The sequence below is a fragment of the Chelonia mydas genome, chromosome 1 (assembly GCF_015237465.2).
Source record: "Chelonia mydas isolate rCheMyd1 chromosome 1, rCheMyd1.pri.v2, whole genome shotgun sequence".
NCBI lineage: Eukaryota > Metazoa > Chordata > Testudines > Cheloniidae > Chelonia > Chelonia mydas.
The window spans coordinates 137277385-137293961 of NC_057849.1; the positions used below are offsets into that span (position 1 = coordinate 137277385).

Here is a 16577-nt window from a genome sequence, read left to right on the forward strand (position 1 = left end):
AGCCTGTGTCAGTAAGGGCATATCCAGTGGAGACTACTACAATTACACGTAGGTAAAATATGTCCACAAAAAGCCCTGAAAAAATGTAGGAGGGGATGAATGCAGAAACAAGATGAAATTTGTACCTGCTCTTGTCACAATATGGCAACTGTTCTTATGCTGTCATTTGGTAGTTCCTTTAAGACTGTATTAAAATGCGCGTATTTCATATGGTTCCCATGTGCAGTATGCTGTTCAGTTCTCATTATTTTATACAACAGCACAGAACCACTCAAATACTTACAAGTAACAATTGCAAGTATTCTATTTCCAATATTTAATGAAAATTGTATATATATATTTTTGTTATTTATCCAGCCTCAAAAGCTATGTGAATAATAAAAACTGTTTACTGAATAATCTATTTGGAAAAATATGGTGATATTTGTTAAAGAAATTATTCAACCAAACTCTACCCAAAAATGTACTGTACATTTGCATTTCATGTTTTCATGTCTATGAGCTAAAGAGATAGTGCATTTCATGTTTCCCAAAATGGGCAATCTCAGATCTATGTAAATTGACAAATATTATTTTAATTTCACCTAAGTACAGCATTTTATTAGGAATCAAGATTGATGATTTTTAGAAATGCTATGACTATAACTTGCCCTTTAATTTTACTTTGCCACTTTTTAAATGTTAAGTGGTGAGATTTTTTCCCTTTCAAATACTTCAATTTTTAAATCAAATAAAACCGGTCTTTATTGGAAGAGAAATTATATTTGTGGAAACTGTCACAGTTTCAGGGTTAACTGCACCTTTGACCCCGATCCTGGTCTTCTTAGAGGGCACCCACTTACCTAAGAACATAAGAATGAGATACTGGGTCAGACCAATGGTCCTTCTAGCCCAATGTCCTGTCTTCTGACAGTGGCCAATGCCAGATGCTTCAAAGGGAATGAACGGAATAGGGAAATTATCAAGTGATCTCTGTCGTCCAGCATCTGGCTGCCCGAGGCTTAAGGACACCCACAGCACAGGTTGTACTCCTGACCATCTTGGCTAACAGCAGTGATGGACCTATCCACCATGAAATTATATTATTCTTTTTTTAATCCAGTTATACTTTTGGCCTTCACAACATCCCCTGGCAAGGAGCTCCACAGGTTGACTGTGCTGCATGAAGAAGTACTTCCTTTTGCTTGCTTTAACCCTGCTCCCTACTAATTTCATTGGGTGACCCCTTGGTTATTGTGTTATGTGAAGAGATAAATAACACTTCCTTATTCACTTTCTCCACACCATTCATGATTTTACAGACCTCTATCACATCCCCCCTTAATCATCTCTTTTCCAAGCTGGACAGTCCCAGTCTTTTTAATCTCTCCTCATATGGAAGCTATTCCACACCCTTAAACATTTTTATTGCCCTTCTCTATACCTTTTCCATTTCTAATATATCTTTTTTGAGATGAGGTAACTAGAACTCCATGCGGTATTCAAGGTGTGGGCATACTATGGCTTTATATAGTGGCATTATATTTACTGTCTTATTATCTATCCCTTTCCTAATGGTTCCTAACATTCTGTTAGTGTTTTTGACTGCCTCTGCACATTCAGCAGATGATTTCAAAGAGCTATGCAAGATGGCACAAAGATCTCTTTCTCGAGTGGTAACAGCTAATTTAGACCCCATCATTTTGTATGTATACTTGGGATTTATGTTTTTCAGTGTGCCTTACTTTGCATTTAACAACATTGAATTTCATCTGCCATTTTGTTGCCATCCCTTTGTAACTTTATAGTCTGCTTTGGACTTAACTATCTTGAGTTATTTTGTATCATCTGTAAATTTTGCCACCTCGCTGTTTTCCCTTTTCCAAATCATTTATGAATATGTTGAACAGCACCAGTCCCCATACAGATTCCTGAGGGACACCACTACTTACCTCTTTCCATTCTGAAAAATGACCATTTATTCCTACCCTTGGTTTCTTGCCTTTTAACCAGTTACCGATCTGCGAGAGAATCTTCCCTCTTATCCCATGACTGCTTACTTTGCTTAAGAGCCTTTGCTGAGGAACCTTGAAAAAGGCTTTCTGAAAGTCCAAGTACACTATATCCACTGGATCACTCTTGTTCATATTTGTTGACCCCATAAAGAATTCTAATATATTGGTGAAGCATAATTTTTCTTTACAAAAGCTGTGTTGACTCTTCCCCTACAAATCACGTTCATCTATGTTTCTGATAATTCTGTTCTTTATGGTAGTTTCAAGCAAATTTCCTGGTACTGAAGTTAGGCCTACCAACCTGTAATTGCCAGGGTCGCCTCTGGATCTTTTTTTAAAAAATTGGCATCACATTAACTATCCTCCAGTCATCTGTTGGAGAAGCTGATTTAAGTGATAGGTTACATTCCACAGTTTTTAGTTCTGCAATTTCATATTTGAGTTCCTTCAGAAATCTTGGGTGAATACCATCTGGTCCTAGTGACTATTACTGTTAAATTTATCATTTTTTTAAGGTTTCAGGCTCCCAGCTGTCACCTCTCTGGGGCAGAGACCCACATCTCTGTCCCTCCAGACCAGGGGCTTAGGCTTGCAGTCCCTCTGAACCTCACTGTAATTTCCCCAACAGGGATGACTGGGGTTCAGCACCTGTCATTAACCTTTCCCCAAGGGCTACAACAGTGTCTACAGGTTACCAACCAGCCTTCACAAAGCAAAATACATTTATCCTTAAGGTAAAAGCATTACAGAAAAAATACACAGAAGTCAATAGAAGTTCCTATATGCATGCTAAAACACACCAGAGGTCAACCCTCAATCTTATAGGGCCCTAGTAAGCCAAATTCATTCCAACCCTTCCACAAGGGTCCATTTGCTGAATCAAAAAAGGTTCAACTCAACCTTTGTATACCAAAAGCCCTTTCTTAGTCTGTTGGCATCTGGAAAACTCACCTTGAACCAGTATATGTAAGCCTCTCTGGGGGTGGTACCTCTCTGGAGGTGTTTACAACTTAAGTGATTTATTTTAATCACCCCCTCACTGTTTTTGGTTCCTGGAGGAGCTGTGGTAACTCTCCCCCTCCTCAGAGTTGCACACAATCGCTGGCCCAAAGTGATACATAAGCCATTCATAAACTTAATACTATATGGTCCCCTAAGATACTGAATGTAGTTGTAATATCTAAAGTGATATCTACAACTTTTCTTTCAAGTATTTCAATTTTTACATGAAATAGTACTGGTCTTTATTTCTACAGATTTAATTTCTCTTTCAGTATTTAATTAAAACTAGTAAATTTTGGTTAAAAATCCCTCTTATTCATTTGGCAATTCATGAATGCATACTTTCCTAAACTATGTTTTAATATCAAATAAATACTTTAGTTTGAGAAGTTAATTATAAAACACAGAAAAACTGGCTGACCCATTGTTTGTTATGGTCAATAAAAAAGAGCTCACATTGTTTGGAAATACGAGGCTGGTTGATTTTAGCCAGATTCTGATTTGCATAAAGCAAAAAGAACTCTTACACAAGAAAGGAAGTAAAAGCTTGCAAAGTCAAGGAGGAAGGAAAACTTGCTATGTAACAAAGAAGCTATGGATTGGAAAAGGAAAATATGCTTACATAATTACTCAATTTTTTGCTCAGTCTGAACAGTGGAAAACTGGAAGGATAATATTTTATCATCTTCAGAGCTATCATCTGTTTCCTAAAAACCACAGAACAGATTAGCTACTGGCCTGCAAAATGGCAGCAATCTTTTTAAGTTTGGAAAAAGTTACATAGACATCATGATTGGTCACAGATGGTGAAGACAGAAAACAGCTTCCAGCTTCTAAAGGGTGTGTTCATTCACAGTGATAAAATAGCTTTTCCATCATCTCAACCTGCAGTGGTTATGTAATTCCTCTGGTTTTCTTACAAAGGATGACATACATAAAATTATGTAGGCCCAACTCTAGTTCATTTTAACTATTTGTTATTGACACAACATTTTAACTATTTGTTATTGACACAACACTATTTTATTGTTTAAACACACAGCATACTTAACTGACTATAGGGAAAACATCTTTAGCGGATCCAACTACAAAAAAAAGTTTTAAAAGCTTTGTCAGTCAAAATTAGGTTCTCACTGATTCTTATGATGCAATTTGTGGTATTTTGTGAGGTGTGGGAGTTTAAAGTTTTGCTATAAAACTTTTCAAAGACATTTTTGGTCTAAGATTTTAAATTAGAAGGTTTAAATAAGTTATTTAAAAAAAAGAAAAGAAAAAAGCCTATCCTTACATGTGACCTACACCAATTTACTTTCTTTGTTTTCTTCAAAGCAGAAGTCCCTTCTTTCTTTGTGGCCCCAAAGCTCTTAGTGGCTTCAACAGGACCTTTGGATCTGTGGGGAATCCAAAACTGAATCCTAAATAAGAATATTAACTACAGCATCAAACCACCACCACCAAAGGGGAGACTGTTAAGAAATTTGTTCAGTTCCTCTTACCTGTAAATGTCTCAGTACATGGATTGATCCCTGCGAGCCTCTTGGAAGTCCCAAAATCAGAAATTTTTACCACCCCACTATATGTGTTCACCAGAACATTATCTCCCTGGAGACAAGAAAGAGGCAGATAGATGTAAACAGATTCCAACATGCTGACAACAAGATTCCAGGAAGATTGATAACAAAGATAACACTTTTTACAAAGGAAACTGCCAGGGGGCAACGGTGGTTTTTGTTGTTTTTTTTTTAAAAGCTCCTTCCTACCAAAAGTACTACTTCTGTTTATAACAAAATTAACTTTCTTGCAAGAGGTACTGAAATGAATCTCCCCTCCCGCCCCACCTCTACTGTACACAATACAACACTTGGAAAAAATTTACCTTTATATCTCTATGTACAATCAGGTTCTCATGGAGATATTTAAGCCCTTCCAGAATCTGCTTGGTGTAAAATTTTATTGTGGGTTCTTTCATTGGGCCCCATTTTGATTTTAGAAGAGCAGAGAGGCTTCCTGGGTTACATAAAGAGGAAAACATGTCAGGATAGCACAGTTACAAGGTCAACTTTTGGAGGTCAGTAATAATAAATTTAGAGCTAGGCTTAACCTCAGGTCAATGTCCTGAGGATGGTGATGGGGTGTAGCTACAGCACTCCAGGATGAGCCCAAGACTTTGCTGGTCACCCACTTCCCCCAGGGCAGAAGTGATTTACTGCAGTCTTTGATGCAGGTTATTTCCCTCTTCACGTCAGCTCAGCTCCATTGGCTGGCATATCAGTGGAATGGCATCCTACCCATCTCCACCACTTGTTTGATTGAAAGGGGCATGAAATAACTAATGCACAACCCATTCCTTAAACCATGATATGAGGAAGCTGTATGTCAGGGTTGGACTGGTCTCACTCCCTTTTAGACCCCTAGGTGTGCACGTTAGGGTCAGCCACACTCTGGCACTTAACGAAAAGCAGCATGGACTTGGGTGAATGTCATAGTATGTCACATGAAATATGACAAACTATATGTAAGTTAAGAGAAGCTGATCTACTCTGACAACAAAGCAGTCTAAACCCACCTCCCTTTGATTTGTTAATATAGCCTTGACCACTGGGAATAGAGGGAGGTAGAGGAAAGAATATTCCAGAAAGAAACTAGGGGCTGGAGGCCTCATAGACTCAGATTGGAAGATGGGTTGCTGTTATTTCTCCTACTTAGTAGAGACAGTGAACCAGATTTCATCTTTTTTAACAGACCACGTTCTTTGCTCACATAGCAGCATTTTCTGCAACACTTTCTGCTTAGAAGTCAGGTACAGAATTTACAATGGGCTCTATTTAAGTTCTAGCAAACTTAGTTGAGGGAGTTTTCAATCCATGCCAACAGCTTTCTGAGTTGGAAGTTTCCTGACAGAATTGGACCATAGGTTTTCTAAGTAGCTGTCCCTTTAAGGCTAGCTGGTGGTGAAGAAATGTACGTGTTAGTGCAGTCATGTCCGGTCTCCAGCAGCTATTCAGAGTGCACAACAACATATATAGGAGGAGGAGTGCCTGGACAGAATGAAGCACCAGGTAAGCAACAGCAGCTGGTACTGTCCCGGGGCAGGAGAGTGACTGGAGATGTTGGGATGAATTTAGCATGTTAGCATGGCAGCATAGGCACCGATTCCATGGATGCTGTGGGGCTGGAGCACCCACAGAAAAAAAATAGCGAGTGCCCAGCACCCACTGGCTGGCCCTGTCGATCATCTCCTCCCCATCTCCCGCCCAGAACCTCCTGCCTGCTGCTGATCAGCTGTTCAGTAGCGGACAGGAAGTGCTGTGGGCTGAAGGGGAGGGTGGAGGGGCAGGAAGAGGCAGAGCGAAGGTGGGGCACGCTTGGTGTCAGAACGGAAAGAGGTGTAGCGGGGGTGAGAAGAGGTGGACGGAGGGTGGGGCCTTAGAGAAAGGGGTGGAGTGGGGGCAAGGCCTGGGGCAAAGCAGGGGCAGGGCACCCACGGGGGAATCAGAAAGTCGGCACCTGTGCATGGCAGTGTTGGCAAGCAAACACATTATGGTCAAGAGGCAGTGAGAATCTAAAGAAGGGAGTGCAATGGATACAGGATTATCGTCTCGTGCCTCCCAAATATATTTTTAAAATGCACTCTGCATTACATTTTTTGAGCCTGAGTCTTGGAAGTTTAACCTTAACTTTGATTTTCCTGCCTTTTAATAGCTGCTTTGGTGAACTACTAGTAAGGATTTTTCCCTCAAATTATTGATATATACTCTCTCCTTAAACAAAGCTTTTGTCTGGGAATTATTATGGGGTGGGGAGGCTAATCCCACCAGCTATTAAAAAGATTACTTGTCACTTAGACTCAGACTGTAAGGTCAGAAGGGACCATCATGATCATCTAAGTCTGACCTCCTGCACATTGCAGGCCACAGAACCTCACCCACCCACTCCTGTAATAGACCCCTATCCTGTGGATGTGTTACTGAAGTCCTCAAATCATGGTTAAAAACTCCAAGTTACAGAGAATCCACCATTTACATTTGTTTAAATCTGCACACGATCCCATGCTGCAGAGGAAGGCAAAAACAACAACAACCCAGAGTCTACTAATCTGACTCAGGGGAAAATTCCTTCCTGACCCAAATACGGCAAGCAGTTAGACCCTAAAACCCACTAGCCAGACACCTGGGAAAGAATTCTCTGAAGTAACGCAGAGCCCTCTCCATCTAATGTCCCATCACCAGCCATTGGAGATATTTGCTGCTAGCAGTCGCAGATCAGCTACATGCCATTGTAGGCAGTCTCATCATACCACCCCTCCAAAAATTTATCAAGTTCTGTCTTGAAATCATTTAGGTTTTTTGCCCCCACTGCTCCCCTTCCTATTAGAAGACACTGTTTTCAATTGCTTATAAGTTTTGCCAAATTTTAACTATTTGGGATGAATTTACCATGCTGGGTGTCTGCCTCAGGCTGAATGTTTTTTGAAAAAGTTCAGTGAAACAGTTCAGTCATTTCAGAGAATGGGGCTTAGGGAAATTATATTGTTTTGCCCTTTGTTTAAAATTTCTGGCAATTTTTTAAAGCAATAGTGCCCCCATATTTTGGAACAGGAATTTTAAATTTGGCAGGAGGTGGTCTCTGTGTCAAGCCTGTACTTTTTGCCACCTGCCTGAAACATCTAATCCAAATTTGACACCAAGTTATAAGCCTTTGGAAAACAAAAACTGCAATTCATCCATGCTCAGTAGAGAATTTGGCGAATATAGTGGTTAAAATCCCATGACATTCCATTTGCACTGGGCATGTTCCTGCCGAGGATTGAAAAGGACTTTCCCTGCAATTGTAGCTCTGAGCTGCGGTGGGCCATGCCTGGACCAGGCAAAGTGTGTGTCTCATCCCCCTCTAGTGCTGGTCCACAGAGAGCATGACAACCTACTACTGCTATCAGTTACTCTGTTAGCTCAATTGGCAGAGGACTGTGTGGTGGATCACAGATTTCATAGAAGATTAGGGTCATCTAGTCCAACCCCATGCTCAAAGCAGGACCAACCCAAACTAAATCATCCCAGCCAGGGCTTTGTCAAGCCAGGCCTTAAAAACCTCTAAGGATGGAGATTCCACCACCTCCCTAGGTAACCCATTCCAGGGCTTCACCACCCACCTAGTGAAACAGTTTTTCCTAATATCCAACCTAGACCTCCCCCACTGCAACTTGAGACCATTGCTCCTCGTTCTGTCATCTGCCACCACTGAGAACAGCCGAGCTCCATCCTCTTTGGAACCCCCCTTCATGTAGTTGAAGGTTGCTATCAAATCCCACCTCACTCTTCTCTTCTGCAGACTAAATAAGCCCAGTTCCCTCAGCCACTCCTCTAAAGGTTAGAGCCATGCTAATGAACTATGTGGGTATCAATATGATGCCACAGATGGAACTTCTGTTTTTTCATTTTCCATTTTTAAAAACCTAGGCAATTATACCCACAGGAAAAAAAAGCATTATTATTACGCGCACAAAATTTAGGAAATGCCAGAATTAAGGTAGCCCCCTTGTGTGCATGCATGATAATAGTCTTTTAGTTACCTAAGCACATAATATTTTTCCCTCAGGATCCCTGCCTCATTCAGTGCACAGGCTGGACCTGCTTCTGGAGATGAATCGGGGTTGTGTAGTGAAAGAAGCTGTGGTCTACAGGACCCCGTCTCATTTCTTGCAGAATTTGGAAGGTGTGTAGTAAATGAGGCAGGCAATTGCAGGAAGAGAAAGGATGGTCTTGTGGTTAGGCAGTTGAATGATGCTCTGGAGAACTGGATTCTACCCTGCCTGTGCCACAGAAGTTCTTTATGTGATGCTAGGCAAGACATTTAACCCAAACTTTTCATGAGTGGTCATTAATTGTGTTTTCCTCATTTTTGGGTGCCCTACTTGATGCCTGAGGGTCTGATTTACAGAAATGCCGAGCATTCACAGTAGCAACTGATGTCAATAGGAGCTGTGCTTTGAACATATGAAGTGCTAACTAATGCTAAGTATTCTGAAAAATCAGGTCCCAGCTGTCTCAAATTGGGCATCCAACAATACTTTATATTTTTTACCTTAATCTCTCTGTGCCATTAAGTTCCCATCTGTTAAATGGGTATAATAATACTCCCTTATCTTATTGAGGCATTGTGAAAACAAATCCATTAACATGTGTGATGCACTCAGATACTCAGGTACTCCTTTTCTTTTTTCAGATACGATAGTGATAAGTGCCATAGGAAAGACCGTGATTAAATTAATAATTCTGTTTTCTGAGCAATCGTGTGCAGTAAATTAAGCCTGGAGCTACACATTGAACAGTAAAAAAAAAAAGGAGTACTTGTGGCACCTTAGAGACTAACAAATTTATTTGAGCACAAGCTTTCATGAGCTACAACTCACTTCATCGGATGCATTCAGTGGAAAATACAATGGGGAGATTTATATACATAGAGAACATGAAACAGTGGGCATTACCATACATACTGTAACGAGAGTGATCACTTAAGGTGAGCTATTACCAGCAGGAGAACCGGGGGGCGGAGGGGCGGGGAGGGGGAGAAACCTTTTGTAGTGATAATCAAGGTGGGCTATTTCCAGCAGTTGACAAGAACGTCTGAGGAACAGTGGGGGGTGGCGTGGGGGTGAATAAACAAGGGGAAATAGTTTTACTTTGTGTAATGACACATCCACTCCCAGTCTCTATTCAAGCCTAAGCTAATTGTTTCCAGTTTGCAAATTAATTCCAATTCAGTAGTCTCTCCTTGGAGTCTGTTTTTGAAGTTTTTTTGTTGAAGAATTGCAACTTTTAGGTCTGTAATCGAGTGACCAAAGAGATTGAAGTGTTCTCCAACTGGTTTTTGATGTAGTTATAATTCTTGATGTCTGATTTGTGTCCACTTATTCTTTTACCACAAGTACACAGTCTCTACATGATTCATATCATCAAGTTCTCCTCCTAACAGCAACGCTCCGAATACTGACTAACTGCTTGAGCCAAAGGGGAAACAACCTTACTTCTGGCATTTCTTAATTTCTGAGTGCTGTACTTTGTAACCTTACAAATGTTCTTTTAACCTAGTTTGTGTGTGTGTGTGTGTAATCATAGAAAGGGATTTCACAGGACCTCGAGAACTGTACCACTTCATATCTATTGTTCACATACAGAGAATCTGCTTATAAACAGAAAAATGCCAATTGCAATTAACTTCTCAACAGGAAGGACAGCTACAGCATAGCAACACATTAGTCCTGGGATTTAGTGAAGTTCCTAAAGCATTTGAGTGCTCCACTCCTATTGTCTGTTCCCTGGAGTTGGATTCCTAATACCCTTAAGTGCCTTTGAAAATCCCAGGACAGAATTATACAAACCTCCTGGCACCTGCTCCATAAAGATCTTAATGTATCCATCTTCAGAGACAGAACCAAGGTACTGGACAATGTTCCGATGCTTTAGATATTTATGCAGCGCTATCTCTTCATGCAGTGGCTGAGAATATCTATCAAGGAGAGGTAAATTGTGGACCAGTTGAAGATGCATGCAAATATACTGGAATAATATCTTTGGAGACCTAGTTTTAAATCCTGGTTTACAAATAAAACAAGTTTAGTGGTTTCATCCAAGTCTCCAAAAACCTTCTAGTTGCTAAACTCAAAATGCAGCACGACTAGCTGGCTGTTCAGAAAAGACACAGCAATGGAGTACAAGAACAGCTTCCCAAAAGGATAGATGTGCATTGCGGAGGAGGGAGGAAGAAATTACATGCATCTTTTCCTAGCATTTTCCAGCTCTATGTTTGACATATTCAAATGGTTTAAAACCCTTTTGCAAAAAAGGATAAAAATATGATTGGATTGCTACATGGAAAACAAACCGTTTCTTATCTAAAATATTCCAAGAAATAATGTTTGACTCTTTATTCAAACAATTAAAAAATCCTGATCCCCACAAAGGATTTTATCAAATTAGCATATATTTTTTCGTGGTTTGGTAGTACTGGGAAAAGAGGAAGACATTAAAGTTGCCCCAAACAGAATGAGTAATGCCATATTTTAATAGATTAATTCAATTATCATGTATTGGAATATTAGACTACAATCCATTATACTTTAATACATTTTAGAAGGAAAAAAGTCTTAGCAACGAGCAGCATTTTTCATTGGTGATGTAGGTTTATTACTACATTGAGGGCTGGTCTACACTTACCGGGGGATTGACGTGCAGCGATTGATGCATCAGCGGTCGATTTAGCGGGTCTAGTGAAGACCCACTAAATCGACCGCAGATCTCTCTCCTGTCAGCTCCTGTACTCCACTGGATCAAGAAGAGTAAGGGGAGTTAACAGGAGAGTGTCTCCCGTCGACATCGCATAGTGTGGACCCTGCGGTAAGTAAATCTAAGCTACATCAACTTGAGTTACGCTATTCATGTAACTCAAATTGCATAGTTTAGATAGACTTTTCCCTGCAGTGTAGACAAGGCCTAAGACTCACCTGCTGTCTCTCTCAGGGATTTCCTTGATGGCTATTCGGACTTGATTGCTAAGATCTCTTCCAGCATAAACTATTCCATAAGTACCTTTCCCTAGTATCACTCTATCGCCATTCTCATCACAGTCATATTCATACTGAAAGCAGAAAAGTATACGTAATGGTACACAAATAGTTACAACTGAAGCCACCTTTCAGACTGCAAATAAGTTTTAGTAAGAATGATGAATTACATATTGGTCTATACATACAGAAATAATTTTTAAAAACTCACTGGTCAATTATTTACTTTTTGCTTTATAAAATGTGGCCTTCCCTAACAGGAGTCCAGATATATAATTGCTAAATAGATTTACTCGAAATGAATTTTGCCTGAATAACAAATGCAGGATTGGGCCCAAACTGTGCAAATATTTATAATCAAAAACAATAATATAAAGTGAGCACTGTAATTGAAATCAGTATATTTGAAAATGTAGAAAACATCCAAAAATATTTATAATAATTTTTAATTGGTATTCTATTATTGTTGTTTAACAGTGTGATTAAAAATGCAATTAATTGCAATAAATTTTTTTAATCAAGTTAATTTGGTTTGCGTTAATCTCTTGAGTTAACTGAGATTAATTGACAGCCCTAAAAATATCCTGATCTTCTAAAAGGAAATTAAAAATACAAAACTAAGTAGTTGTATACATTTCTGCTGGAACATACTGGGTCATATCTGCAGCTGGTATAAATCAGTGCAGGAGACTGACTTCAATGGTGCTACACTGGTTTGCACCATCTGAGGATCTGGTCCACTACTGTGACCTCATTGTAGAGAACTCGTGTTGCAAAGATCTTTGCAGACAAAAGGCCTATTGATGCATGAAGCAAATTCATAGGTACTAAATGAACCTCTATTATGAGAGATGGGTTAAACAGTGCACTCTTGATTCATATACAAATTTGAGAGTGAGGAATTAGCGTAGGACATTTTGAAAGCTTTTACACAAACAGAAAACAGAGATTTTTTTTTTTTTAAAAGACGTGTGTAGCTTTATAACTTTCAAGATGAACCACTGGAGTATGCAGACTTCCCCTCATTCCCAAATCCAAATGGCTGTTTATGCCCAGTCTGTGAGACTTCAGGCTTCCCATGCTGTGTCTATATGAATTCCCTACCTTTAACATTATTTTAAATTTTTTTTTACTGCTGTAATTAATAGACACTTTTCTCATGGTACCATTTTTTCTGCTATGACACATACGTCCACGTCATGCTGTGGTACTGAATGCAATCTTGAGATCTGTCTTCTTCGAGCATGTCCTGAGTTCAGTTGGTGTTGTTTCATGTTGCCTTCAGAATGCTCTCTGTTCATTTACAAAATGATTACCATCTTTGTGTCGCTGTACAGAACATGCTAAGGAATTCTGTTGTTGTTGAACTCGAACACCATATCCTACTCAGTGGATCTGTACTTGGATTAACACAGCTTTAATATAGTTTCATTTTCCATGTTTTAGTTCTTCAAAGTTCATAACATTATCCTGTCATGTGACATGCACAATTGACCAAAATGTCACAAGTAAAGCTTGTCAAGTTCTTTGGCAGTAGCACACCCAGGTTTCGCAGCTATGGCATGATACAGCTGCATGACAGAGTTTGAGGTTAGGATGCAGCTTTGCAACAGACTAGTTCTAAGGTTAATCTTCTCAGCCTGGAGAAGGAGTCGATGTTCCCCAGCATACCTCCCAGGATATGTGAAGTCTGTTGAGATGTGTAATTCAGTGCTTAACAGTAGGTTTAGTAGACTGTGTACCTGATGCAATTTGGTATGTTTCCATTCCGTTTTCTTTAGATGGACAATAAATCCATACTAGTTTGCCACTGCAGAAAATCTGCACACATGATCAACTACTGAGCCTCCTTGATGCATGATTCAACTGCAGTTATGAACAAGCAGGCATTCCTCCTAAGACCTTGGTCAAGGCACACAGTCTGATGTTCCCAGGCCTAGGGGATTTCCTATTTGGGATTGAGTAACACTTTTCCAGTGATAGAAACTTCCTCAGTATCAATGTCCAGATGTGCACAAAAGGTACTACAAGTAAATCCCACTTGGTTCAAAGAATCCCAAAATTGGCTCTAGTTCTAAATCTAAATTCTTATTAACAATAGCTTTTACTCCAAGTTATAAACATTTTCAGATGCTACCGTTGTCCCTATCATGTAGCTCTTTACCCAGACGACACTCGTAATCACAAGAATTTTGACTGAAAACTGCAAGATCAGATCTTAAATTCAGAGGTTTTCTTTTTCCTTCCAAAGTTTCTTTTCCCCTTAATACCATGTGTGGTTCCCAGGTGAGGCTTTCTCATCAAGTCCATCAAGAATATGTCACCTAGCATTTTTCATGTTGTCACTGCGACGTTGACAGACTGACTGTAAGCCATTGCCAAGGTTTAAGGCCTCAGCTGAGCAATGACAAATTCATTGCTGGAAACCAGTCTGTTTCACCTGTGTTTTAGTATGGTTTGGATGGGTATTGGACTTTTAACGTGTTTAGTGTTTCGACACTATGAAATGCTTGTAAGTTGCTGCATGCATTAATCTCACTTATAATATCTTTATCATGCTATATGATATTTTAGTTTTTGATTTATGACTGTAAAAAATGTTTGCTCTGAAACTATGAACTCAATCAGGAGGGATCGTCTCCCAACCATCAAGAAGGCCTATCAAAACTAAATGGGCCATTGTGGGACATAACAATACAAAGACTTTGTTAACTGCCCCTTCACACCCATGAAAAGGCTCAGTGCAAAAGGGCTCATCCCATCAGCTTGAATTTGGGAAGAAGAAAATAAAAATAACTGACAAGAAAAGTTTTCATCTCTCTTTTGTTGTTTGGACTCTCACAGGACTGGACCTATGAAACAGAAGCAGAGATCCTAAGGGTCAACCTGAGTTAGCCCTAAATGACATTCAGATCTGACATATTACTACAACTCTGTCACCTTTTAAACTATAGACTAACTTATTTGTGTATATATGTTTGCCTGCTTTAACCTCGTAATAATTCTCTCACTTTTTTTTTCTAGTTAATAAATCTTTAGTTAGTTTATTACTGGATTGGCTACAAGCATTGTCTTTGGTGACAGATCTAAGGTACAAATTGATGTGGGGTAAGTGACTGGTCTTTTGGGACTGGAAGCAACCTGAATATTTTGCAATCTTTGGCGTATAGCAACCAACTATCCCTAAACTCATCTATCCTTGATGGCAAGATAGACTGTCTGTGACTACATGGTAAGTCTGTTATAGTGCTTCAGGAATTCACATTTGTTACTAGGTTGGTGAAATCTAATTATAGAACATATAACCAGTTTGGGGTTTCTGCCCTGCTTCTTGACAATCTGCCCTGAGGTTGGCCCTCATGGTCATGAGCCACTCCAGACAGCATGATAGTCCCTCTTTAAGTGAAAAGACTCCATAACTTATAACTGTGGAGAGATATAAGATGTCTGATCTCATTTATGAACCAGCTGTTTCTAGCTAAAACTATTGTTTTTCATTTAAAAAAAATTTTTTTAGGGACTGTAATGTCAAATAATCAACCAAAGTTCCAATGTCCAAGTTAAAACAGTGAAAAAAAAACAATCAAACAAAAACCTCAACCCCAAAAAAACCTTTTCCCATACAGACAAATCTGCTTAGGGGCTCTCAAACCAAATAGCTGTCCTGGATGGATGGATGTTCTGCCTTTCCCTCCCACACCTTGATTTCTACTTTGCCCCTTGTTGCATAATAGAGTAAACTTAATTTAATAAATGTGAAAAAATGCAGGTTGCTTATACAATCATGCAATGTAAAGATGCAATATATATTAGGCCACCATTTTTATACATGGAACCTATCAATGCATGATTATGCCCTACAATGTATCCTTAAGCATTTAGCTCAGTTCAGTTTTTAAAAGGCTTAAGCTATGGTGAACTCACTTCCTTTGAGAGACTATTCCTCAATCAAATACACTGTATTGTTCGGAAGTGTTTCTGCTGTTGGCTAAGTACACAAATATGCAAGTAAAACCCATTGCTCCAGATATAACTATATCTCTGACCAAGCAAAATACTGCTTCCTAGATCCTGTTTTCTCTACAGTAAATGCTGAGGCCACAGATATGAACTATTTAGCTGAGCCTTAACAGACTCTCTCAACTGATGCACTTTACATTGGCAGGATGAGAGAATTCTGCGGCCAGCACTTACAGACTTGGTTGTGGAACCTTGTCTTTCAGCTCGTGCACAATCTCAAACAACTCTTCCCTCCCCCAATTCATGCTTGAAGCCTCAACTCCTACAGGAGAGTCATTATGATGAAGACCTATTCTAATCATAAAGGTAAGTAAATTGCTCCTGGGAAGTGCCCATTTGGCAATGGCTTTTGATGGGATAAACAGGAGCAGAAAGAGCTTAGGTTCAGGTGAATTACAGAGAGTAAGTATTTTTTAAAAACAGCAGCTGGATTTACTTTTACCTGCCCATAAATAAAAATGACATGAATCTTTTTTTGCGATGCTTTCCCAATTGCAATAAAACAACAGAATGCAGTGTATACCCTCAAAACTGACAATTCCTAATTTTCTGGATGAAGAGACCAGTGTTCACATTCCTAAGAGTCTGGTATTCAATCACCACCGAAATAGCCTATCCATTTAATTTATCCAAAGAGATGGCAACATCGTGGATCTGGTTAGAAAAACCTGAATGGAAGTTTCTAAATAGGTTTTCCTTGGGAAGTATGCAATACCTGCTATCATTATCTAACCAACTCCAAGCAGGATCAGGTGATTCTCAACTATCTATCACATGTGCAATAATTTTCAAGATCAATAACTCACATTCTCATGTACTTATATGATCCCAGCCACTGTAGTAGCTGGCTCACTATGTTAAATACAAACCTGTATTTTTCCCCCATAAGAAAGTTAACTGTTTTACATAAAGAGTTACAGGAGTGTTGCAATTTTCTATATATTTTGAAGGATTTACATGTTATTTCCTTATCCTTGTTTCTCAAACAAATTCATTTGAGA

At 39.3% G+C, this 16577-nt stretch overlaps 1 protein-coding gene across 5 annotated transcripts in view; it reads right to left on the reverse strand.

The window, feature by feature from the left end:
- MAP3K15 (mitogen-activated protein kinase kinase kinase 15) overlaps window positions 1-16577 on the reverse strand; it is a 147003-nt gene that overhangs the window by 31073 nt on the left and 99353 nt on the right. For all 5 annotated transcript variants that reach the window (XR_006287863.1, XM_043537952.1, XM_007070485.4 and 2 more), the window contains 4 exons: window positions 11497-11630; window positions 10375-10502; window positions 4873-5003; window positions 4493-4598 (listed from right to left, as the gene is read on the reverse strand). Coding sequence is in view for 4 of the 5 variants with exons in the window: in XM_043537952.1 (XP_043393887.1) it covers window positions 4493-4598; window positions 4873-5003; window positions 10375-10502; window positions 11497-11630 (499 nt within the window). In the remaining variant the exon portion in view is untranslated. The remainder of the gene's footprint in view (window positions 1-4492; window positions 4599-4872; window positions 5004-10374; window positions 10503-11496; window positions 11631-16577) is intronic.